Consider the following 23,966-nt stretch of genomic DNA (forward strand, 5'->3'; position numbering starts at 1 on the left):
ATCATGTATGAAACGAGATGCCAGTCCAGGTTCGATGCATGATACTGGATGCTTGGGGCTAGTGCACTGGGACGACCCAGAGAGATGGTATGGGGAGGGAGGAGGGAGGAGGGTTCAGGATGGGGAGCACATGTATACCTGTGATGGATTCATTTTGATATTTGGCAAAACTAATACAATTATGTAAAGTTTAAAAATAAAATAAAAAAAAAAAAAAAAAGAAGTGTCCATCCGAACCTTTACCTTTTCACGTGCTTCTCTTGAGAACCAAGGGTGGACTCATTCAGGACAAAGTATGGCCAGGAGCTTAGGAAATGTTTCGGTTTGTGCTGTAAACTCCCGAGGCACACTGGAATCAGTTTTTAACTTGTATGAGCTGCGTAGAATGTCTTTTCGCAAAATGTACTTTCGGTTGATGGCAAAACGAGGGGAGAGTGCGAAAGCAAACTGCCAGGACCCAGAACAGTGTGACCCTGAGCCCTCTTCTGCTTCACAAAGTTCCAAGAAGCTAGATTATCTAAATCAGAAACTAGATTACTAGATTATAGAGGACACTTGGTGACACAGAACCAGAAGATGCAGTGACAGTAAGAGACAAAAATGGATGAAAGGGAATCTGCTGTAAACTTGATGCCCCTGGGGAGTCACCATCTGCACTCTCACCTGTGTGCTCACCTCCCCTCACCTGTGTGCTCACCTCCCCTCACCTGTGTGCTCACCTCCCCTCACTTGTGTGCTCACCTCCCCCTCACCTAGGTGCTCACTTCCCCCTTAACCTGTGTGCTCACCTACCCCCCACCTGTATGCTCACCTCCCGCTCACCTGTGTGTGTTCCTTCGTTTTCCTAATGAAATAATAGGCCTTTCTGTTTCTCTTCAGCTCGGACTGTCCCTACCGGCACACATGACCTATGTTCACAGCAGGACACCTGCAGTGGCCTAGTGACCAGAAGCATTGTGTCCCTTGTCCCCCCATCTGGGTCCTTCTGCCCCTTGAAAACTTGCCTTTTCTCATCCAGACATGAGCCAGAGGAGCTCGTTGGTCCTCTGGGAACCACGGCCACTGCTGCTGCCTTTGTGTGGCAGGGGTTGCTGTTTGACTCCGCTGTGGAGAGGTTTGATCCTCCAGTTGGTTGTGAATCACCGTGTTTGGGAACAGACTGTGACTCACACTTGGGTACGAGAGCAGGGGTGCTGTTCGGCCCTGAGTCCCAGCTGCCACCTTCACTTCAGGCACCACTTGAGTTCAGGGGCTTCCGACGTCTGCATACTGAATGAACGTCATCCTTGAAGGTCCAAGAAAATCACTGAGATGTGTCCTGAGGTTGCAGACAGGACCTCTTGTCTCAAACAGGTCTCATCCCGCAGAGGGTGCTGGCCTCATCTGTTCACAACAGCTTCTGGTCATCTAAGGAAAAACTCTTCTTTCACATGCTCACCCCTCCTCAAGTAAAGAGAGCTCTTCCCTGAAGACAAACTTTATGGTCCAGGGGGAGGGATGCAGTCCCCGTAGAAATACAAAGTAGAGGCGAGGTGAAGAATATACTTGTAAAAATATCGCTGAAAACCCACTAAATGACTTCCCACATGCTGGAGACAAAGGCCACTCGCTGAGACTCCTGGACAGAGGGCAGTGGGTGGGCCAGGGCCCTCCTTGTGGGTGAGGAGGGCAGAGAGGGTCCAGCCACCTGGCACAGGTGGGAGAACGGGGGGTGAAGCCAGCTGTGTCTCTTCCTTGGGGGGATGGAGGGATGGAGGCAGGAGGGGGTGGGAGGGGACCACTCCCCTTCAACCTGTGAGAAGCAGCCGAGACGCAGGTCCACACCCGCCAGGTGTGCAGCCTCACCGGGCGCCTCACGGGGCGCCTCTGAGCAGTTTGCTGGCGAGGTGCGTTTGTGTTCCCAGGTGGTGTGTGGTCAGCCACGAGGTCTGCCGCTGCTGCTGCTGCCCGCGGGTCAGCTCCCTCCTCGCGGCCCGAGCGCCCTCTGCTGGGGCTCTTGCACCCACACTGCAGTCATCTGATAACAACTGCACTTCTGTCACTACAGAACATGGATAGGACAGTCCCAGGGGAAAGGAAAGACCACCACAGCTCTTGTGTGTATGTGTGTGTGTGTGTGTGAGTCATTTAATTGACTAAAGGGATGATCTGGAGCAAGCCAGCCCCAGCCCGGGAGCAGGAAGGTGATGGACCGAGCCAAGCCCACCCTGGTACTGGCTAGAATGTGCTGGTGAAACTCCTGGTCCCACGAATATGTGATTTATTCTTATCCTGGTCTCCTCATTAAGAAGGAGGCCATCTTGGGTGTCAGCTCTGTGTTGAGTGGCCGTTTCCATGTGCGATTTATTGGAGGTAAAGAATGAAGATAAACTGCTCATTGGAGTCAGATGTAGGCTGGTCTGGAGAATGACAGCAGGCGGGGACCCTTGAAGCAAACAGGGAGATTGTCCTCATAGTTCCTTTGCTGTAGCTCCCCGGGGGCTCAGATCCGGTGGAAAGCCAGCGTATTCTCAGGTGTGTCCGAGGCTTCATGTGAGTATTAAGGCACAGGCCGGACGCAACCCCTCAGCTGTTGCTAGTCTGAAATCATGGGTGGCTGTTGGAAGCGGGAACGAAAGAAAGCTTGAAAGAAACCATCATGACGAGCCAACTTCTCTTTGAATTTTTAAAGTAATTGCCTTGTTCTGATGGGACCAAAAGAAGCGGCCGCCGAACTTGTACTTTCTTCTATCTTTTCTTTGTCCTGTTTTTATGTTTTGTTCCCATTCTGCCTTCAGGCAGTGTAGGGTGGTGGCAGTGCCTGTGTCTGTCACAATTTCATGCCTTTTTGTTACTAAGTAATAGTGCATCATATACCACGTTTTGTGTGTCCATTCATGTTTTGAGGGCCACTGGGTTATTTCCACCTTCTGGCTTTTGTGGCTAATGCTGCTGTGAAAACATTGCCCTACTGTGCTTCAGTCCCTGTTTCTGATTCTCTGGGGTGTATACCCAGGAGTAGGATTGCAGGATCGTTACATGGTTAACATTTTGAAGAATGGCAGCCGCAGTGTTTTATATTCCCGCCAGCAATATAAGAGAGTTCCAGTTTCTCTACATCCTCGTCATTACTTACAGTTTTCTGGTTTCATTTTTTGTTTTTGTCTACTTTTTTATAGTAGCCATTTTCACAAGTATAAGGTGGTATCTCATGGTTCTGATTGGTAGTTCCCTAATGATCAGTGATGTTGAGCATCTTTCTTGTGTGTTTATTGGCCATTTGTGTATCTTCTTTGGGAGAACATGTGCTCAAGTCCAAGTGTGCAGGGCCGAGTGTTGGCGTACCTTCTCCTAGCCCTGTTATGCAAAACCCCACGTATTTCTTTTTTTCCAAAAACTGACTCTTTGGGGGGTCATTATATTTTAGACTACTTGAATCAAATATGTGTCTCTTTAAAAGAAGAAATGTTTAATGATTTAGGGTAAAAAGTCAGGTGTCTTCTGGACATCATTTTAAGGAAGGTTTTTTTTGAATTTGGCTTCTCTTGTTTGTTTTTAATTCTACCTTTGATTGTTAAAAAAAAAAAAAAAAACCCAGGGAATTCATCATAAAATTGCTTAAGAATTGCACTTGATTTCCACGGGTCTTGATTGGAGACGGAAGAGAGGAAGCCAAGAGCTAGGAGGCCGCCTGCTGGCCTTGCTGGAGCATCAGTGGGTCTGAGTCCCCAGCACGGTGACCGTCTCCACACCGGGTGCTGGGACTGAGTCAGATGACCTTCAGCAGGACGCCGGGCACAGCCAGGCCACAGTGAGGAGGTCTGCAGCCCTTTCCGTTGAAGCCCCCAGGCATGGTTCAGGTCATTCAGGGTGAGATGTTTCCTGGAGGAGATGCCAGTTCACCAAAACGTGAAAAAGAGGTGAAAAGGTGAGAAAGAAAGAGGAAAGAGGTGAGAGTGAGGAGCAGCAAGTGCAGCCCCGAGAAACACCTGCCCCTCGGGGTTCAGGGGTTCGCAGCCCCAACAACGCTCAGTGAGAGGCATGAAGGTCGAGAGCTGCCCTGGGAGTGGCAGGTGGGGACGGAGGCCTCTTGCTTTGTTCTTTGTAGATCGAGAGAAACATTACGAAATGCTTTGGAAACTGTTCTGTCTTGTTCAGATAGGATTGGGGCAGGCGGGGGTCGATAAGACAGAGAAAGTATGAAGCTTTAAGAAATGTCTGGGAAGGAGCAACCCCCCAAATTATAGGTGTTCTGCTCTCGGTGATTAAGTATAATCTGAAATGATTCCATGTAAATTGGGTGTTAAGGAATTCTCCGTGTTGGGTTGGGGCGGGGGGTGGGGGCTGCCCTGCAAAGCCCGCTCTGGATGGAGGCTTTGTTGCACATTCAGAAAAAACTTTCCTCCTTCCCTCCCCCAAGGGGAGGTTGAAACGTGAATTTGGAGATCAAAGCACAGAGCCGAGAAGATCCTCCTGCGATGACCAGTCCCAGAGGGGGAGTCCAGATGCAGCCTTTCCCTCCCTCCCTCCCTCTCTCCTTTTTGCCCTTTCCCTCCCTCTCTCCTTTCTGCTCTTTCCCTCCCTCTCTCCTTTTTGCCCTTTCCCTCCTTCTCTCCTTTTTCACTCTCCTCTTTCACTTTCATCAAGCGGCTCTTGGGTGCCCCCATCTCTGCCAGCAGCACCCCGGAACAAACGTCTCTCCACCCTCCCTCCACCACTCCTGATCCTTGCTCACCTCCTGGGCACCCACCGTCCTCGCCTGCCTAGGACGCACAGGCATGAATGACTTGGGTTGGGTTCCGCAAAGCAGAGCTTGAGACCGTACAGACATGGCAGGGGAGAAGCTGGCCCGAGGCCAGCCCCTGCCGGGCCCACGGGGGTGCTGGACCATGAACCCACACCCAGCTGGAGGGATGGCACTTCTGTGCCCCCCACATCGGAGGTCCCCCAGCTTTGCCACCTCCAGGGACACAGAGTACCCTTGGCATTTCTGGAGGACAAGTTCATGTTCCTCTGAAGGGCAGTTCCCCCAAGGGGCAAGCTTGAGCTTAATGTCATGAAAAGGATAATTCTTCCCTGTCGTTGCCCATTTTCAACAAAAGGAGTTAGTTTAACAATTTCCTCAAATAATGACAGACAGGCTTTTCCTGACATTGTCCTTTTTATCATTATCACCAACCCAGTGCTGGGTGGCCGGCAGCCAGCAGGGAGCTCAGGGCAGAGCCAGCCTCAGGCTGCGCAGTGCCCTTGGCACCCATTCCAGGGAGACCAGGGGTGGGGGTCCACCTGGTCAGCGCTCCCTCCACTGACACAGGATCCCTGGCGTCGGCTGTGTGAAGGAGTTTCAAGTGCTGGGCGTGTGCTCGTCAAGGCCACCCAAGAATGTGGTTGACACATGAGCCGTAAGGCTAAGGAGGGGTGGCTGTCAGGGCAGCATGTAACTTCCTGGTGGTGCCAGTTGGTATTGTGTGGCCACAGCCCCTGGTCCCACGGCCCCCGGCGTCCCCACACCCAAGGGCCCAGCCGGCACAAGTAAGGTCCCCACGGGCAGAGCTGCGAGCGGCTGGAGCTGTGGCAGTGCTGCTGGCCCCTTGCCCAGGCTTTCCTTCCTCTCACCTCCGTGGGAAGCTGGCGTCTGGGGGTCCTGGCTGCTGCCCTGTTACCCATCTGCTGCTCCTTATCCCCAAATTTAGGGCCTTTTCACAGCCTTGGTGCAGGCCATGTTCCCCTGTGGAGCCCACCCCTCTCGCTGGCCTGGAGACTCTCCCAGGCCTCCCGCCCCTACGGGTCAGCGTGTGAGGCTCTGACCTCTAGCATCCTGCAGCTGAGTCTGACCTGGAAGGATTTTGGGGACCTCCAGCCCCTCGTGGCCTCATCATGAGGGCCTGCAGAGCCGAGGGTGGGACAGTGAGGCATACCCAACAGGCACTGGGCTGCTCCTCTCTGGGGACCCCAGTTGAAACAAGTGTGTGTGTCCTGCCCAGGGCACCGTGTCCACCTGTGCCCACGCAGACGGGGCTCCCTTGGCGCGCTCAGCCCCACACAGTGTCCGCCCACTCCTTTCCCGTCACAGTGGATGCCCGCAGCCGGGTGTGCCTGCACGTGTGTGAGCAGAGCACAGGCACAAGCTGGATTCCCTCTGGTCAGTCCTGCCCCTCAAGCTCACCCACTCACCCACTGGGCAATCGCTGAGCCCCGTGGTGAGCAGGACACCGCTGGATGCCGTGGTGCCAGGGCACTGCAGGATGGGCACCCCTGCCCTGTCATGGGAGTCTGGGTGGCGCCAGGTTTGCTGACTGCCCTGTGGGATGACTGGCACCTCAGACACAAGGGACGGGGTCTGAGTCAGAGGCGCCTCTTGGCCAGACCTGGGCTGGACATAGCGCTGCCCAGACGGCAGCAGTAGGCCCTGGGAGATCCGAGCAGTGGTTCTCAGGGCCAACACTGGCTGCTCAGCAGTCGAGGGAGGCACATGGGTGCTGCCCGGCCCAGATCTACCCCCAAGTTGGGAGCAAGATGAGGGATTCTGCAGCAGCTGGGCCCCCAGGTGGGCCAGCAGCTGGCCGGGGCAGCGTGTGCCCGGTCGCCAGGCCAGACTCTCCTGCAGAGAAAACCAGTCCAGCCACCAACACCTTTCCTCCACTACGACAACATCGGAAGTGGCTCAGCAGGTGTTTCTGGAACCAGGAAGCATGGTAAATTGGGCCCCGTCCACATGGGATGAGTGTGGATGTGTGTGAACAAAGCTGCTGGCCCTGCTTGGGCATCCTATGGGCAAAACTGCCCACGGAGAGCTCTTGGCTATGGTGTCTCAGTTCAGCATCACCCGTGTGGACGGACAGGCGTATCCTCTGTGTTGTCTGTGCTGGAGGCATGTTGACAGAACCCCCCACCCCACCCCAGCATATGCTCTGTGTTGTCTGTGCTGGAGGCATGTTGACAAAGCCCCCCACCCCACCCCGAGGGGGACGTCATGAGGCCACAAGGCCACAGAGCGCAGAGACGTGTGAGGACACGTGGGGTGTCGTGGTCAACACGGTCTCAGACACAGAGCTGCTTCTAAACCTGCTGTAAACCCTTTGTTTCTCTCTCATTTTAGGGGGAACCCAAGCGTTCTGCATTTCATTCTCATGTCAAGTCAATTTTATATCAAACGAGTATCAATTTTCTACTCAAAATACTTTAAAAAGTGTGCCCATGGTAGGCTGTAGTGTTTTCTTGCTTAATTCCATTTACTAAGTGACTTTTTAGTGTTTTAGTCCCAGGGGAAGCACTGACCACATATCTGTGAATGGATGTGGGCCTTCTCTCCCTGTTCTCTCTGATTAGGATTTGAGATTTTAAGGCCTGTCTGAAATCTATTAATTCCACCCTAGATCCAGTTCCACCCTAGATTCAGATTTAGCGGGTGGGCCTTGTTCCTCATTCCTGGTGCTGGACAACTCAGAGAAATAGGTGATGGTTGAGCATGGGCGAGAAGAGTTGATGAATCCGATGGCTTCCCTGGGCCATATGTAGCCAGTTTTCGTGTGATGGTTTGTGAGTGAAGGGGTTCCCGAGCCTGTGGTCATCTGTCCTGCAATAATTCCAGAAAGTTCAGTGATTCAGACTGATTCAGGCCCCTCAGGGCCTATGAGATGGCCGACCATTGCAGATCAGCTGCGGAGACCTGACCCTTGGACTCCTTGAACCAGCCACACATGAGAACATTTCCCAGCAGCGTCCTCATCAGCTGCTGCGTATTCACATGCTGGAAACCTTGGTGCCTTTTTTGAAAGAGCTGCTGGCAAATCTCTCTGGAACTTCGAATGATTCCTTCCATCATTCCTCCAGCCCAGCACTGGAGCTGCAAGTGGAAAACATTTCCAGGACATGGAGGTTTCCATGGGTTCAGTCTGGAGGTCAGATGCCAAGGTGGACAGGCCCCACCTCATGGAGTAAGACACCATGGATAACACAGCAGTGCCCACTGTGCATGCGGGCACTGGGGCTGGCAGGACCGGGGAGGCCTGCTCTGGGCCCTGGGTGACTGTCCCTTTGGGGGCCAGTATGCAGTCCACAAACAACACGCCTGACCCAAGGAGGGTTCACTGGGTGCTGCTGCTGTGACAACTCAGCCATGAAACGGGAGGAAATAGGTCCAAATCTTTGCCTCTTGGCTAGCAGCTGCTCCATAAATCTGCATTCAGAGCCCTCATCCTGGATGTGGGGTTTGTGGGACCCCAGACACCCCTGGGCCGGTGTCCTTACTGGGGACATGTGTGGGGGGTCCCAGTGGCAGCCATGAAGGACCGTGACCCCGAGGGCTCTGCTCCCTCTTCCAGCTCTGGGGGTGGTCCTCTTGCATCACTCCCTCCACACCAGCCCTGGACCGAGCACGGCTGCCTGTGGCCTTTCTGGCTTCTCTTACCTTCTGGTCGTGGTATCTCCACCACTGAGGCCATTCAACAGACACTTAGTTGGTTCTAGTTATTTACTGCTGCTTAACCAGCGACTCCATTGGAGAAGGAAATGGCAACCCACTCCAGTGTTCTTGCCTGGAGAATCCCAGGGATGGGGAAGCCTGGTGGGCTGCCGTCTATGGGGTCGCACAGAGTCGGACACGACTGAAGTGACTTAGCAGCAGCAGCAGCAGCAACCAGCGACTCCAAACTTAGGGCTTGCAACAGTTTGCTGTCAATGGTCATGGTTTGTGGATTAAGTGGGCAGGCGAGTTTCTTGGGCTTATGGTGGGCTGGGGACATCTGTGGCATTTTTCCTGCTTCCCCCCAGATCAGGCACCTGGTCTCCTTGGCTGGAACATCTGAGAATTTGTCCATTTTATCTGGTCATTGAATTTACTGGTATAAACTTAACAATGTTCCTTTACTTCCTTATTAATGTCTGTAGTTTTGTAAAAGTGACATGTTCTTTTATTTCTCATATTGATCATTTGTATCTACTTTTGATAAGGTAGATATTTATCAATATCACTGGTGTTTTTTTGAAGATCAAGCTTCTGGTTTTATTGATGTTCTTGATCATTTTCTATTTCACAGATGTCTGTTCTTGTATCTGTTCTATCCTTTTTCTGTTTACTTTGCTATTTTCCTCTCTACTTAAGGTAGAAGCTTAGATCATTGATCTGAGACCTTCTTTTCGAATATAAATGTTTCAAGCTATAAAATCTTCTCTATTGTTCTGACTGCTTCCCACGATTTTAATATATTGTTCTTTTCATTTTCCTTTGGCTTAAAATATTTTCTAAGTTTCTCTCTTTTTTTTTTTTTTTCTTTCAACCCATGGAAATCTAGAAATACTTTGTTTTAATTTCCAAATATTTGGTGGTCCTACCAAAGCAGCAGGCAATGCAGGAGGGAAGGCTGGTGCTCACAAATTCCACAGCTGCCCAGGCCTGACCCTCGGCCAGTCTGGTGATGGCCTCGCTCTTTGCTGACTAAACTCCTTCCCTCCCACCGGTGCTGCCCATTGTCTGAACTAGCCTTTGCTGTTTCTGTGCATTTCCTGCTACCTCATGGCCCTGTGCCACTTAAAGAATGGATTGACAGACTTCCCTGGTAGTCCAGTGGCTAAGACTCCATGCTCCATTCAGGGGGCCCAGGTTCGATCCCTGGTCAGGGTACTGGGTCCCCCTAAGAGTTCTCCTGCTGCAGCTTAAAAAGATCCTGCATGCCACATCAGAGATTGAAAATCCCACATGCTACAGCTAAGACCCAGCACAGCCAAATAAATAATTTAAAAAGAGAAAAAAGCAACTCTGAAAATAAACTGTTTTTAAAAAGAAAGGAGAAGAACGTATTGAACTGTTTGGGGACAGATACTTAGAAATATGATGTGATGCAGTGGAAGTTGACACAACATTGTGGATCAACTATACTTCAAATTAAAAAAGAAAGAAGATGAGTCACAAATGGAAGCCAAAATACAATTTAAAAAAATTTAGTAGTTACATTAAAAAGGTTTAAAAACAGATTAACTCTAATAATACCTTCTTTAGTCTAATGTATACACAATATTATCCTTTCAACATGTGATCAATATGAAAATATCAGTGAGATATTTTACATGCTTTTTTTCATACCAGGTCTTCAAAATCTGATGTGCATTTTACACTCAAAGCCTCATTTCATGCACCCGTGTGTCTGGGGACTGGGTCTGTTTTCTCTGGTCAGTCCCACAACCGGGGGAAACAGCTGGAACATCAGGTGTGCAGCTGTGGAGTCACTCACCAGAAAATGCGTCTGGAGTTTTGGCAAGTCAGCGTTGAAAACAGGATGCTCTGTTTTGCTTTATAATGGTTTCCAAATAATAGTGTGAAATCAGCTTTTTTTCTGACTGTCGGGAAATTACGGAGCACGTTTGTTGGCACTGACATTTTTGTATTTGCTCTATGATGCTGAGTCCAGAGGGCCTCAGGGGCCCTTCTGTGGCGTTTGTTGGCTGTAGGCCTGGCTTCACAGACCTTTCAGACCCCCTCCCAACCCCCAAGGATACCCCCTCAAACACCCAGATGCTGAGATGCTGGGAGTCACAGGACTCAGGTCTGTACTGATGGCTTCAGGACGCTCATGCCAGCAGCTTGCTGCGTGGCAGCAAAGATTTTGTTAAAGACTTTTTAAGTTTGTGTCTTTGTACCTCGACTGCAGGCACCACTAACCTTATCTCTGTCGCTAGTGGCTAAAACTCCCATTTTTAGGATTCCACACAAATAAAACTAATGGCCGCTCTTGGCTGACGTTCACCTGTGTTGCGTGCACATCGGTTGCTCTTTTGCTGGGGGCGCATGTGTTGCGTCTGCACTATGGCATCCTGCCATACACGGTTGATGCATAATGTTTAGGCTCTAATGTGTTTTGTCTGCTCTAAAGAAAGCCGCTTGGAACATTCGTGGACAGGTTTTGTGTGGTGTGTGCCCAGGAGCGGAGCGACTGGTTGTGCAGAAGGTCTGAGCACCTGCTCAGCTGCTTTGCAAAGTGGTTCTGTCTCACTGTCCTCCCCGAAACCTGTGCGATTTTCACTTGGTGGTGTCAGTCTTTTTAATTGCAGCAACATGAGGGTGTAGTGTGTTTCCTCACAGTTAAAACTTCATTCCCCTGTCCCAGCTAGATAGCAGGAGGGCCCCTCCCCGTCTCCTCACCCCTCCCACCCCCAGGTGTAATCTCTGAAAAGGTCTGTAAACAGCTGACAGATGTCCCCTGGGAATTGGGGGTTACACTGGAAATGTTACTTTAAATGGAAAAAGTGTCTTTGCGGATGTGATGAAGGACTTCAAGACTGCCCTGCCATCGTAAGTGTCCTTATAAGAGGAGTCAGAGAGATTTGACCCAGACAGATAAGACACCAAGCCACTGACTGTGAATACAGGAGAGGGGCCCTGAGCCAGGGAGGGCGAGTGGTGCTGGTGGCCTTCAGAAGCTGGAACGATGGTCCCCCTGCCTCTGAATGGAGCAAGGCCCTGCTGACACCCCGATTTCACACTGCGAGACTCACTTAGAACTTCTGGCCTCCAGGACTTTAAGAAAATAAACCACTGTTGTTTTAAGTCACTAAGTTTGTGGTAATTTGTGACAGCAACCACAGGAAACCAGTATAGTTACTGCAAGAAATAAGCCTTAAGTGAATGGGGAGATGCACGGTGCTCATGGTGGAGGACTCAGTGTTGCTGAGATGTCTGTCTTCCCCAGACTGATCTGTATGTTCATCATGATCCCAGTTGATATCACAGCAGGGTTGTTTGTTGTTGTTGTTTTTAATGGAAATTGACAAACTCATTCTAAAATTTGTTGGAAATGCAAAGGATTTAGAATAGTCAAAAGTTCATCCGAAAAAGAACAAGGTTAGGGAACAAGCACTACCCGACCTCAAGGCTAATCCAGACAAAGTGTGCTGGCATGAAGATAGATCAAAGGGACGGAGTAGAGTCCAGAATTGACCTGTGTGTGCACAGACAACTGATCTTTTATCAAAGTGCAAATGCAGTTCAGTGGGAAAAGAGCATCATCTTCAAACAGATGGAACACATGGATATCCATATGCAATAGAATTGAACTTTAAAACTTCACACTGTGTGTGAAAATTAACTCAAAATGGATCCTAGAACGAAATGTAGAACTTAAAACTGTAAAAATTCTAGAAGAAAACTTAGGGAAAAAAATCTTTACATCCTTGGGTTAGGCAAAAAAGTTCTCAGATAAGATACCAAAATCCCAATTAATAAGAGGAAAAAAATGGGTCAATTGGAATTCAAGAACGTTGGAAACTTCTTTGAAAGACATTGTTAAGAGAAGGAAAAGACAGGTCAGGGGAATGGGAGAAAATATTTGCAGATAATTTCTGATAAAGGGCTTGTGCCCAGAGCTCTGTAGGGCTCTCAAAGCTGAATGATAAGAAAATAAACGTCCCCCCAAAAAATGGGCCGATGATTTGAATAGATGCCTTATCAAATAAGGTATATGGATGGCAAATTAGTTCAGCATGGTTCACCATTAGAAAAATGTTACATCCTCAGTGAGATACCAGTGCAAACCTGTCAGCAGGTCTAGAATAAAAAGGCTGGCCATCCCACGTGTTTTTGCAAGAATGTGGAGCAACGGGAACTCACACTGCTGCTGGTGGGAACTCAAATGATCCAACCACTCTGGAAAACAGTTTAGCAGATTTTTTAGAAGCTGTCCATTCAACTGCCTTTTCATCCAGTCATCCCCTCCGGGTGTTTACCTGAGAGAAACAGAAGCCTAGAGACTTAAACCCAGATGCTCGCCACATAAACTAGGAGCAGCCCGCATCCAACAGGCAAAAGGGAAAACAGCTGTAGTTCAGAGCGAACAGATGGTACTGAGTGCAAGAAACCAGAAAAGACTGCATGACTCGGTGAAATCCTGGTAAACGCAAGTAATTTACTTGTGATAGCAAGCCAATCAGAGAATCCCCTGGTGGTCCAGTGGTTACAATTCCACACTTTCATTGCCAAGGGCCAGGGTCTGATCCCTTTTTGGGGAACTAAGATCCTGAAAGCAGTGTGTGCCCGCCCCCCAAAAAAGCAAGTTAGCAATTGCCTGGGGGAGGGAGGTGGGAAGCTCACCCTGGGGGACGGACAAGGGCACAAGGAAGCTGGGGATGGGGTGGTTGGGTGTGTAAGCTTTGGTCACATTCATCAAACTTTAAATATGTACCATGTGTTGCGTGTTGATCATGCTCAACAAAATTGTAAGTCATTGGAGTCGTCCCTCATGCAACTAAGGGAAGACGTTAGTGGGCAGCCAGGTTTGTAGTCTGGAGCTTGGGGTCAATTAGAGATGAGTGGTCATTGCTGATGGGCTCCTGGGTGCGAATGCCTGTGGCTCAGGGCTCGGGAGCACTTGCCACTGGGGGACAGGGCAGAGCTGGAGGTCTGAGAATGGGGTGGACCTGTCCTGGACTGAATGCCCATGTCCTCCATCCTTGTCTTGAGGTCCGGAACCCTCAATGTGATGGGACTAGGAGACGGGGCCTTTGGGAGTGACTGGGGTCAGCTGAGGCCGTGAGGGTGGAGCCCTGTGATGGGATCAGACGCCAGAGCTCTTGCTGCCATGTGGGGCCACATGGAGAAGGCCGCCTGCAGGCCAGGAAGAGGCCCCACCAGACCGGGCCCTGAGCTGTGGTGTGAGTCGCCATCCGCGTGAGCCTCTCAGCAGCTGCAGCCAAATGAAGTGGTGCAGGGGAGCAGGGCCTGTGTGTACTATCCAAACGTTCAGCTTGGTGGTCTCCGGGCCGAGTGTGTGTTGTCAGAATCAGGAGCACACGCTGGTCGCTCTAAGCCAGTGCCGTGGCTGGACACGGCGCCCAAGCTCAGAGGTGTGGGTAGGCATGGCTGTAACCAGGCCCAGCATGGGGACGCTAGCCCTCCTCCCAGGGCCTTGCCTGAGACACCCTCACCCGCTGAGGCTGCTGCACTGCTGCGCGGGGGAGCTTGTGTTCTGGGCTGAGAAGGGTGGGCCCGGTGCCCGCCCTGCGCCCCTAATGAAGGCAGAAGTGAGCTGACTTCAGTACTGCCGCTGCTGCTAAGTTGCTTCAGTCGTGTCCGACTCTGTGTGACCCCATAGACGGCAGCCCACCAGGCTCCCCGTCCCTGGGATTCTCCAGGCAAGAACACTGGAGTGGGTTGCCATTTCCTTCTCCAATGCAGGAAAGTGAAAAGTGAAAGGGAAGTCGCTCAGTCATATCCGACTCTTTGCGACCCCATGGACTGCAGCCTACCAGGCTCCTCCGCCCATGGGATTTTCCAGGCAAGAGTACTGGAGTGGAGTGCCATTGCCTTCTCCAGACTTCAGTACAGGAGTCTTCAATTCCTGCAAATCTCCCTTGCAGGTGGTGGGCTTGCCCTCAGGGCCCGCCTGCCCAAGGCTGTGGGATGCGTGTTGTCTATGTGTGTAGGCGTGTGCGTGTGTGAGGGGCTTGTCTGGGTTGAAGGCTCTCTGCCCAGAGTCCAGGGCAGAGAGAGGCAGATGTTTGGGTCTCCCTGGAGACCCCTTTGCTCCTGGGTGCTGCCTCCTTCTCCCTCCCTGCCTCAGACTCAATGCAGGCAGTACAGCGAGGGAGGGAGGGGGGCCCAGTCCCTTTTATTTTCCCCACATCCTTCGTGCCCCAGGGTGTCAAGGGAAAGAGCCCTGTGTTCTGGTCTCTAGTTATTGTTGGCAGAACCTCCATGGCCCAGGCCAGGTGTTGTGGCTACAGGCAGGGCGAATCCCAGGAAGCCAGGAACCCCTCTCCACTCCTTGTGGGCTGGCAGGACCAGCCTGAGCTTGTGGGAGCAGTGGAGGCAGAATCGTGACTATGCCAGGGAGCTGGCCCTGAGTCCTGCTGACCTGCTTGACCCACACTGGGGCCTGGCCATGTTTCACATCCAGGAACACGTGACCTGAGTGCAGGAAGTGGCCACAACAGGCCATTCATCGAAGAAAGGGTTGTTTTTCTTCTAAGACAGTTTTGCTCAAGGTTTCTTATAATGAGTCCCTGGGGTTTTAGAGGTGGGATATGCTCATTAAGCCTACAACACCTTCTCCCGAGGGCTCCACGGCTCCCGTGGTCAGGGGCTGATCTGGACAGGACCTCAGCCCCCTGCTCTGCTGCAGGACAAGGAAGGGGCACCCACTGGCAGCCTCAGGTGACAGACGGGGGCACCTGTACACAGAGGGGCTCACACGCTACACTTCACACACCAGGTTAAGACACGACATTCCTTCACCTACACACAATTCAAACAGTGACTAGAACTGATGACTGGCAAATTTCTAAGAGGATTGTTAAGACCCTCACGAGTTCTGTCTTGCTGGAAACCACATTTAAAACTCAGAACCCACACGTCAGCAGCCGCTCCACTTCTTAAGCCCACGGTGGGGTGGGGTGCAGGGGGGATCCCATGTCAATCACCAAGCCCTAGTCACCACAGCAGCCTCGCCCCTTCCCTATATCACCAAAGAGAAAGTTCCACAAACAGGTTCCCCCAGCCACCTGTGGTCGGTGAGGCTCCTGAGTGAGCAGAAAGCTTGAGAGGCGGGGGCTAGGCAGGGAGTAGTCTCTGGTGGAAGTGTCTCGAAGCAAAAGTGCAGAAGACAGGCTTGCTCGGGGCTGAGCGAGCTTGGCAGGTGAGGGCTGCGTGGAAGGGGTGGGCTGTCCCAAGTGACTGTCTGCTGCTGGGTGTTCACAAACCATGTCCAAGTACAGAAGAAACTTGTCCCAGGCACAGAGCGTGGGGGTCTGTCCGTCCCATTCTGTTCCAGCTTAGCTTCTGGGCGTGACTCCCTGTCCCCAAGACGTGCTCACAGCCTCACACTGTCCCTGATTTGGGTGCAGGTCGGGCCTGACGTCAGGCAGGTTCTCACAGAGTCCATGGCACAAGTGCAGACTTTATAACCTAGTAGAAATAAAGAGCTTGGAGCCCCCAAGCCCAGCCACCCCCAGTCAGGCAGACAAAGCCCCCGTGGTGGACACGCAGCTCCTCTCTGTCGTCGCTCTTCCTTTCAGGCATTCCTTTTCATTAGGGTGTAGGTGAAGCTCGATCAGGGAGTGATTAGAGCACAGCCCCGAGGAGCTGGGGGTGGGGATCCCCCCTGTCTGTCCGCCTGGGGAGCCGGACACCATTGATCTGCCTCTAGAGCCACTTGAGCCTTTGTACTGACAGGGAAGGGCCATGCACGGTTTATCACTTTCTGAGTGATTTTCTGGGAGATAACCCGAGGGGTTGTGTGACAACTGTTCTTCTCTGTTAATTGTGTCGATGCTAATTGTTTCCAGGTGTTTACCTCCAACGGCCCCACCGTGATCATGCCCACCTGGTTCTGCTCCCGAGCCTGGTTCGCCCACGTGGGCCCGTTTGATGAGGGCGGGCGGGTAAGTGTGGTCCATGGATCCCTCCTCTGGGCATGCGGGGAGGGGCTTTCAGGGCCTTCCCAGCACTCCCTGGGGCTGCGTGTGGGTGCTGGGCCTCCCCGGGAGCAGCAGGTTTCTGTGTGAAGACCATGGGCGTCTGCTCTGGGCTCACACCCACGCGGCCACCTCATCCTGGTTTAAGGGCTGTTTGTGGGAAAACGCAGGACACGGGCAGTGCCGCCCTGCCACCCTGGGCGGCAGTGGGAGAGGAGCGCCCCTCGCTCCCCTGAGGGTGGCGGCCCCGGAGCACCGGGGGCGAGCTGGCCTGGGCCTCCCCCGCAGGGCAGGACCCACGCTGGCCTCTGGCTTAGAAACGGGGACACAGACCCCGACCTGCTGTCCCTCCTCGACGGCCTTAGAGGGAACACTCCGACGGTCAGAAGGTAAATCAAGGTTGATTAGTTTGCTTTCCTTTAAGTCTCCTTAAATTGGCTTTGAGACGTGTGTTCTGGTCCCGTGGTGGATGGAGCCCGTGGGCCAGACGTGTTAACGCCCATCAGGCCAGAAGGTGGGGGTGACGCAGGCCCAGGCTCACCGTCTGCCCCAGGACCTTGGCCCCCGTCCAGCCCGCTCACAGTCTTCTCTCCACTTTGGCGGGGACCGTCACCCACTGCCAGGGGCCCAGGGGATCCTTGGCTTGGGGCCCCCTCCTCCCGGACCCCACCCAGCATTTCTCTGACCACCCCCCAGGGAGAGGCCGGCTCCTCAGCTGCCCCCTGCGCTGGACCCTGGCCAGACAGTCCCTCCCATAACTACCCAGACACGCCCTCCGTGCTGGTCTCGCGTGTACAAACCAGGGGCCCAGCCCGCCTGTCCTCAGGACTGGCCAGACTGGGGAATGTCTGCGCCTCAGCTCCACTGGCCCTCCCTGTCCTCGAGGGTCTCGTGAGCGCGTAGCCACACTCTGCCCAGGGACTCCCACTGGGGGCTGCAGGGGGCCAAGGCCAGAGAGATGGCGGAGTGTCCTCTCTGCCAACAGATTCTCCTTGAAATCAAGGCATGGGGGTAGCAAAGGGACACGCCATGAGTCTCCCCACCACTAAGCAGGTGCTGCAAAAGCCGCTCTCACTGGTGCTGAGTCCAAGCACCTGTTCTCATTCCTCTGCGGCAAGTAGCTCCAAGATGGTCATCAGGAGGCATTCCCTAAATTGCAGCCATGACCAACTTCAGGACGGGAAGTGCGTCAGGCCTCTTAGCACAAGTTAATTCTTCCTGGAGAGACAGCTGCGGAAGGAAAAGAAAGTCCATCCCTCTCTTTGTACAGGAATCGGGGCTCAGGGACCAAGGACCTGGGCTGGGCTGGGGCCGTGGCTGCAGCAAGTGAGGGATGTGGCATGAGGAGGGGGTCACAGATGGCTGTGAAGCCCACCTCCAGGTGAGGACATGAGGTGTTTCCTGGTTCCTTCAGGCCCTCCCCCAAGAAAACAGGTTGAGCTGAAGTTCTTTGTGGAATGCATTTGAGGGAGCACCATGTGCTGGGGGCTGGTCCTCAGCTGGTTGTCCCAGTCCGGGAGGCTGCAGCTCTCACCCAGAAGGGAAGAACAGGGAACTGGAGCCGCCGGGACAGTTGAGGTGCTAAAGGTCCCAGAGCAGGATGGGATAAACGAGGACGAAGCGGGCATGAGCTGAGCCCACAAGGTGCTCAGGTCTTAAATCCGGAAGATGCACTCCCAGAGTGAGGTGGAAGGGAAGAGGAGAGTTGGAGGAGGGCGCGGGACGGCACCCAGCTTTTGAGGGGTCTGGATGTTCCCAGGAGACAACTGTTTCAGGCCCTTAAACCAAAAAGAAAGTGACCAAAATGGTGTTTGTTGGTTCAGAACAGAGCTCTTCTGAGGGCGGGGATGGCCCGGAGTGGGTCGTGGTTGCTCAGAAGAGCTGCTACCCGGCACGGCAGACACTTTTCAGAAGTGCCTTTGCACCCGTTGGAAAGATCCTCAGGTTTGGAGTCGCTGTGTGGCTTATGAGCTGCCACCCCTCTCTGGAGGTGGGGGCCCCAGGCTCCTTTGCATTTTAGCCATTCTGACTGGAGTTGTGTGGTTTCCTGTTGTATTTTAATCTACGTTTTCTAGGTGACTTACAATGTTGAGCAGTTTTTCATGTGTGGATCGGCTGCTCCTGTTTTATGAAGCATCCATTTTTCTGCCCGGGTTTGGGTGGAGCATCTTATTTATGTGGCCGGGGAGGTCTCGGTTGCGGCACACAGGATCTTCCATCTTTGTCGAAGCACGTGGGACCTTTAGTTGCAGCACTCAGACTCTGTGGGATCTAGTTCCCCGAACAGGGATCGAACCCAGGCCCCTGCATTGGAAGCCCGGAGTCTTAGTCGCTTGATCTGATGCTTCCAGCGCAGGGGGCCTGGACCGCCGGAGAAATCCCTGTGGAGTCGTCTTGTTGAGGTGTTGGTGTTCCGGGTCAGATGCGTGCTCGTGGGTATTTCCTCCCATCCTTGGTCTCTGTGTTCTGGGATCTTCCCTCACTCCCACCTATGCTCGCCCCGATTCTGTCCCGAGGACATCAGGGCAGCGAGGCTGGGGCGTCCACCTCTGTTTTGTGGGTGTCATCTCCCTGCCCCGGCGCCCCCCGCTCTGAGCCTGGGCCTCACAGGTGCTGCAGAGGTTGGCCTCTCAGACACCCAAAGCCAGGAGCTGGCATCTTCTCTCGTGCCTTAGAAACCTCTCTTGGTATCAAAGAAAGTTTGTATTTTGTCATCTCTGTATCGAATGCCCTTAATTCCATATGCTCTTCTTAAACCTTTCCTGCTCAGCTTTTTGTGTTTGTTTTTGAAAGTATTCTGACTCCTACCTGTTGCTTGAATGGCAGTCAAGCCTATTCCCTCTCTCTCTCCTGATTTTGATGTGTGATTTCTGCTCACATCAGAAGGCGGGCCCCATGCTGAGTCCCCAGGTGCCTGTCCGAGTCCCTGGACTCAGCCTCACACGTCAGGCTTCCCCACGTCTGAAGGGCCATGGCGTTCCTTGTTCCTGCACATTGACGCTATGGTTTTGGACACACAAAGGAGGGATGGACTGCACAGAAAACCCTGGGCCACACCTTCCCTCCTGTCCTAAGGACACAGCTCCCCATTGCCTCTCTCTGCCTGACACTCCTCAGACTCACCTGGAGGCAATAGCGGAATTCCCCCCTTGTTGTTAAAGACTCTTGGTTTCACTGGGTTCCGACGTGGTCTGGTTCCGATGTGGGAACCAGGTCTGCTCTTATCTCTTTTTGGCTTATAGTTTTAAGTTTCAGTTGTCCGCTGTTGCTGTGGTTTTCTATTTCAATATTCATTATACATTGGCTAGATTTTCTTTGTCTTCCATTTCAACAACTCTCTCTTAAACCCTTATTATTTAATTTTCTTAATCTTCACTTTCTTGTTTATTTTCCTACGTTTCTTCAGTGCCCCTTATTTTTATTCAGATCTGATTTCCCTGGAGAACTAATTTCGTCTTCATTTCTCACATAATTTTTGTCTTTTTCTTCTATTTCTATTTTGAGTTCAGTCAATCCTCTCCTATTTAAAAGGTTTATTGGGGTATAATTCGTATAATTCACCTGTTAAATGTGCAGTTCAGTGTATTTCAGCACATTCACGGGGATGTACAACCATCACCACCGTCTGATGTTACGAAAGAGCTTCGCCTCCCAGAGAAGCCCACCTGCGGTCACGCCCCCAGCCCAGGCTAGTCCCCCCTCCTCTGTCTTTGCATGCACTCTTTGCACGGGTCCAGCTCTGTTACGGAATTTCTGGTTCAAGATGGCCTGCCCCGTTCTCAAGCCTTGTGGAGGACGTGTGATTTCACGTGGAGACTTGTTCACAGAATTTTTTTCTCCTTGATTTTTGGTGGTGGTGTTTTTGTTTGGGGTGCTTGTCTGTTCACAGAAGTGTTTTTCTGTTTCCCGTCACGCTGGCTTTGTGTAGCCTCTGTTCACAGGACTCCTGCCCCAGGGTCGCCCCTTGTGTGACCCCAGGGAAGTACAGCAGCGTTGAGGGCAGGAAGGGGAGGAGAGTGTGTCTCCTGCTTCTCCCATTTCATCCCACAGGACCCTCATCCCCTTTCTCCACACCTCCGAGGGCACACGCCCTTCCACACCCCAAGAGTCCCCAGGGCAGGGGTGACTCCCCCAATCTTCTCAGGCCCCTGTCCCCACGGAGGACTGGGCCTCAGGACCTGGTTTTCCACCTTCTCTGGCTAAATTCTCAGTTGTCTCTCTGCCAGAAATAAGAAAACTCTGGGGTTGAGTTCCTACTGGTCATGAGCAGAGAGGACATCCTCTCTCCTTCCTAAATCTATAAAGCGCAGAGTTACAATGTGCTCTTGAAAGGTGCCTTTGAAAATGCAGAAAATTAGCAAAAGGAAGAATATACAAATCACCGGTGAGCCCATCACCACACATCTGCTCTGAACTTTTGTGTGGGGTCCTTTTGTCTTTCTTTAACTGTGGACGACTTTTAGCTGAGCTGCAAACTTTTTTTTTTCTTAATTTTGGCTGCACTGGGTCTTCATTGCTGCTTGCCGGCTTTCTCTGGGTGGGGCTAGTGGGTGCTCCTCTCTAGTTGCAGTGCGCGTGCAAGCACAATTGTGAAAGCTGACTTTTAACATTCTGGTATAAATCCTTTCATGACTTGTGGTCTTTGTGAAAACACTTCAGTCACCACAGTGGTCCATCAAGTCACGGAATGACTCAGCAGCTGATGCTGGAAGTGAGGCTGTTTGCACGGCTCCTGCGTCGCTTTCCTATGCGGCCTGCTGCCTCGTCAGTCTCTCGTGTGTTGAGACCCCCTGGCAGCGATTCCCTGGGCAGGGGTGGCTCTGTGTGGGGACCGATGCGGCGCTCAGTGTGGCAGCTCAGAAGTGAGCCCAGTGGGCTGCCCACAGGGTGGCTCTCAGGCCTGAGCCAGGAGGTGGCAGAATTCATGGCCGGGTGATCACAGACAAGGGGCATCAGTTCATCACAGACCCCAGAGGCTGGGTGCATAGGGCCCAGTCCGGGGATACACTTGGGCCAAGAAGCTGGCCAGAAGCGGCCAGGAGTCCCCTCTCTCCCCAAGGGTAACGGCCACGGGGCTCTACCAGGGCGTCGAGACCTCAGAGGCCAGCCATGCCACCTTCCCCTCAGGGTGGATGAGCTGGGTGAGCAACATTGGCTCTACCGGGAACAGTCAGCCCCACTGTGGTGCTGGCGCTGCCCTGACCTGAGCTTGGGCTGAAGAGGCAGAACAGGCTGGGGCCGGCGCACAGCAGCCTCTGCACTGTGGGGAAACCAGCCTCTGCCCGGAGCAGGGGTCCTGGCAGCTTGCCCAGCTGTTGCTGGGCTCTGCTCACCAGTCACGCCCTGGGTGACCTCCTGTCCAGACCCTCTGCTTTCTTGGTTTTCACCTTGAACTCAAGGAAGTGAAGGAGCTGCGATTGTTATCCCCGTCAGGACTGAGGTCCCCCAGCCCCGGACTGACCAGCAGGGCAGCTGCAGCCCCGCCAGCCAGCCCTGATCTGAGCCCTTCTCCAGACGAGGGTGGGAGGCCTGGGTTCTCACAGGACAGGAGGACCCCGTGGGACCCTGCAGACCCTCAGAGCAGTGTGCCCGTCAACAGGGAGGGGGCAGTGGGGTCCAGGGTCCAGTTGGAGGCCGTGAGTGAGAGTGACTACAGGGCTTGGGTCTACTCCTCGGGCACCTTCTTGTCCTAGAGCCGCCTCTTATGGTCACGTTTGCCGAGCTCTGGCCATGAGCTGGGGGCAGCTGGATGTGTTGTTTTCCAGCTGAGGCCTCACCGGTCAGGCTGGGCTCAAGTGTGGGGGCCCCAGGCCGACCTCCATCTCCCGTTGCCTGAACCAAGGCTCTGTTCTGAGTGGACACATGTTTCTTCATCCTGCAGGGTGTCCCTGAGGACCTGCTGTTCTTCTATGAGCACCTGAGGAAGGGCGGCGGGGTCGTCCGTGTGGACCAGAGCCTCCTCCTGTACCGCTACCACCCCGGCGCGGCCACACACTCCGTCCTCGAGTACGTGGTCCTGGGGTCCAGACTGGGTGGGGTGGGGGGACCCAGTCAGGTCTCTGCCCCAAGGTGGGGACCTGGGAGCGTGGCTGACACCAGAGCCCATGGCCTCCCAGGAGGGAGGTCATCCCCAGTCTGTGGACCAGCATTTTCCTCAGGATCAAGGCTAAGTGTCTGCTCTCACTTTTATTATTTATTTCAGTTGCTTTGGGTCTTTGTTGCTGCACAGGCTGTCTCCAGTTGCAGCGAGCAGGGCCTGCTCTCTAGCTGCACCTCATTGTGGTGGCTTCCCTTATTGCAGAGCGCAGGCTCTGGGCGCTTGGACTTCAGTAGTTGCGGCTCAAGGTCTCTAGAGCATGAGCTCAGTAGTTGTGACACGGGGCTTAGTTGCCCCGTGGCACATGGGATTGTATTTCCTGGACTGAGGATCAAACCCGTGTCCCCTGCATTGGCAGGCAGATTCTTAACCACTGGACCATGGCTCAGTGGGTAAAGAATCTGCCTGCAATGCAGGAGACACAGGAGACGTGGGTTCGATTCCCTGGGTCAGCAGGATCCCCTGCAGGGGGCATGGCAACCCACAGCAGTGTTCTTGCCTGAAAAATTCCATGGGCAGAGGAGCCTGGCAGGCTACAGTCCAAAGGCTGGACACAACTGAGCAACTGGGCACACACAGAATCCACAAGTGGGTGTTGTCTGCGGGTCCTGTTCTCACTTGATTTGAGCTGAAAGGACTCAGAATGAGCCCAGCGCACCACTGATGTGATGACAGGTGGGCTGGGGGCGTCCTCTTCCTTCTCTGCCCACCAGGGGGAGGCCGGCTGGGGGAGAGGTTGGGTCATCCCCTACGAGGCCATCGCAAAGGCCGGCCCCTCCTTGTCGTGGCTCACGGCCTCCCAGGTTCCAAAGCTGGAGGTCAACTGCCAGGGGTAGGGCAGGGGAGGCGCCCGAAGTGCAGGCTGGGTGAAGACGAGCGAGCTGTGTGTTTCTTTCTTTAGTTTGAACTCTGTGCATGTGCACATGTATGTTTGTGCAGGTGTGTGTGAGTGTTTTGTTTCAAACCACCACAAGTGTGGAGACGCTCGGTGCTACCGTGATGCTGCTCACTTGGGGACAGAGAGGAGTGGAGCCCTGAAACAGGTCTGTGATCAGGGCATTTTCTGAGTGGAAAGAGCATGAGGCAAAGACATGCATTTGAGTTTCTGGACACAGAGGAGACTCTTTTCTTCCCCAGAGGGTATGAGACTCGTTGGAAGGCGTGGCCGCTCAGCTGCTGTCCAGAGAGGTCTCCTGCCCACTGTCACAGCGGGCGTGATGCTGATTGGAGAATGTGTTGTGAGGGGATCACAGATTGCAGTATTCATATTCATTTGGGAGATCCTTGAACTTTTGCACGGGCGCTATTCCTTACTGAAGCTTAGCTTCTTTGTTTTCCAGCTTTAAGCAAAAGAGCTTGATTTCTCTTGTCTTTTGATAAATCTGAATTTTGATATAGTAGCTCTAGTGAAGCATCATAGGGAGTTTATTGTCATGAACTTGACTCAATGTAAGTGCGATCTGCACACATGGGGTGAAGGTCTAGGGGG

The 23,966-nt window shown here is 53.0% G+C and overlaps 1 protein-coding gene across 2 annotated transcripts in view; it reads left to right on the plus strand.

Moving 5' to 3' along the window:
• The window catches only part of B3GNTL1 (UDP-GlcNAc:betaGal beta-1,3-N-acetylglucosaminyltransferase like 1), a 108,408-nt gene that overhangs the window by 67,693 nt on the left and 16,749 nt on the right, over positions 1–23,966 (plus strand). For both annotated transcript variants that reach the window (XM_070390116.1, XM_070390117.1), the window contains 2 exons: positions 16,252–16,347; positions 22,262–22,386. In XM_070390116.1, the coding sequence (XP_070246217.1) occupies positions 16,252–16,347; positions 22,262–22,386 (221 nt within the window). The remainder of the gene's footprint in view (positions 1–16,251; positions 16,348–22,261; positions 22,387–23,966) is intronic.

The sequence above is a fragment of the Bos mutus genome, chromosome 19 (genome assembly GCF_027580195.1).
Source record: "Bos mutus isolate GX-2022 chromosome 19, NWIPB_WYAK_1.1, whole genome shotgun sequence".
Lineage (NCBI taxonomy): Eukaryota > Metazoa > Chordata > Mammalia > Artiodactyla > Bovidae > Bos > Bos mutus.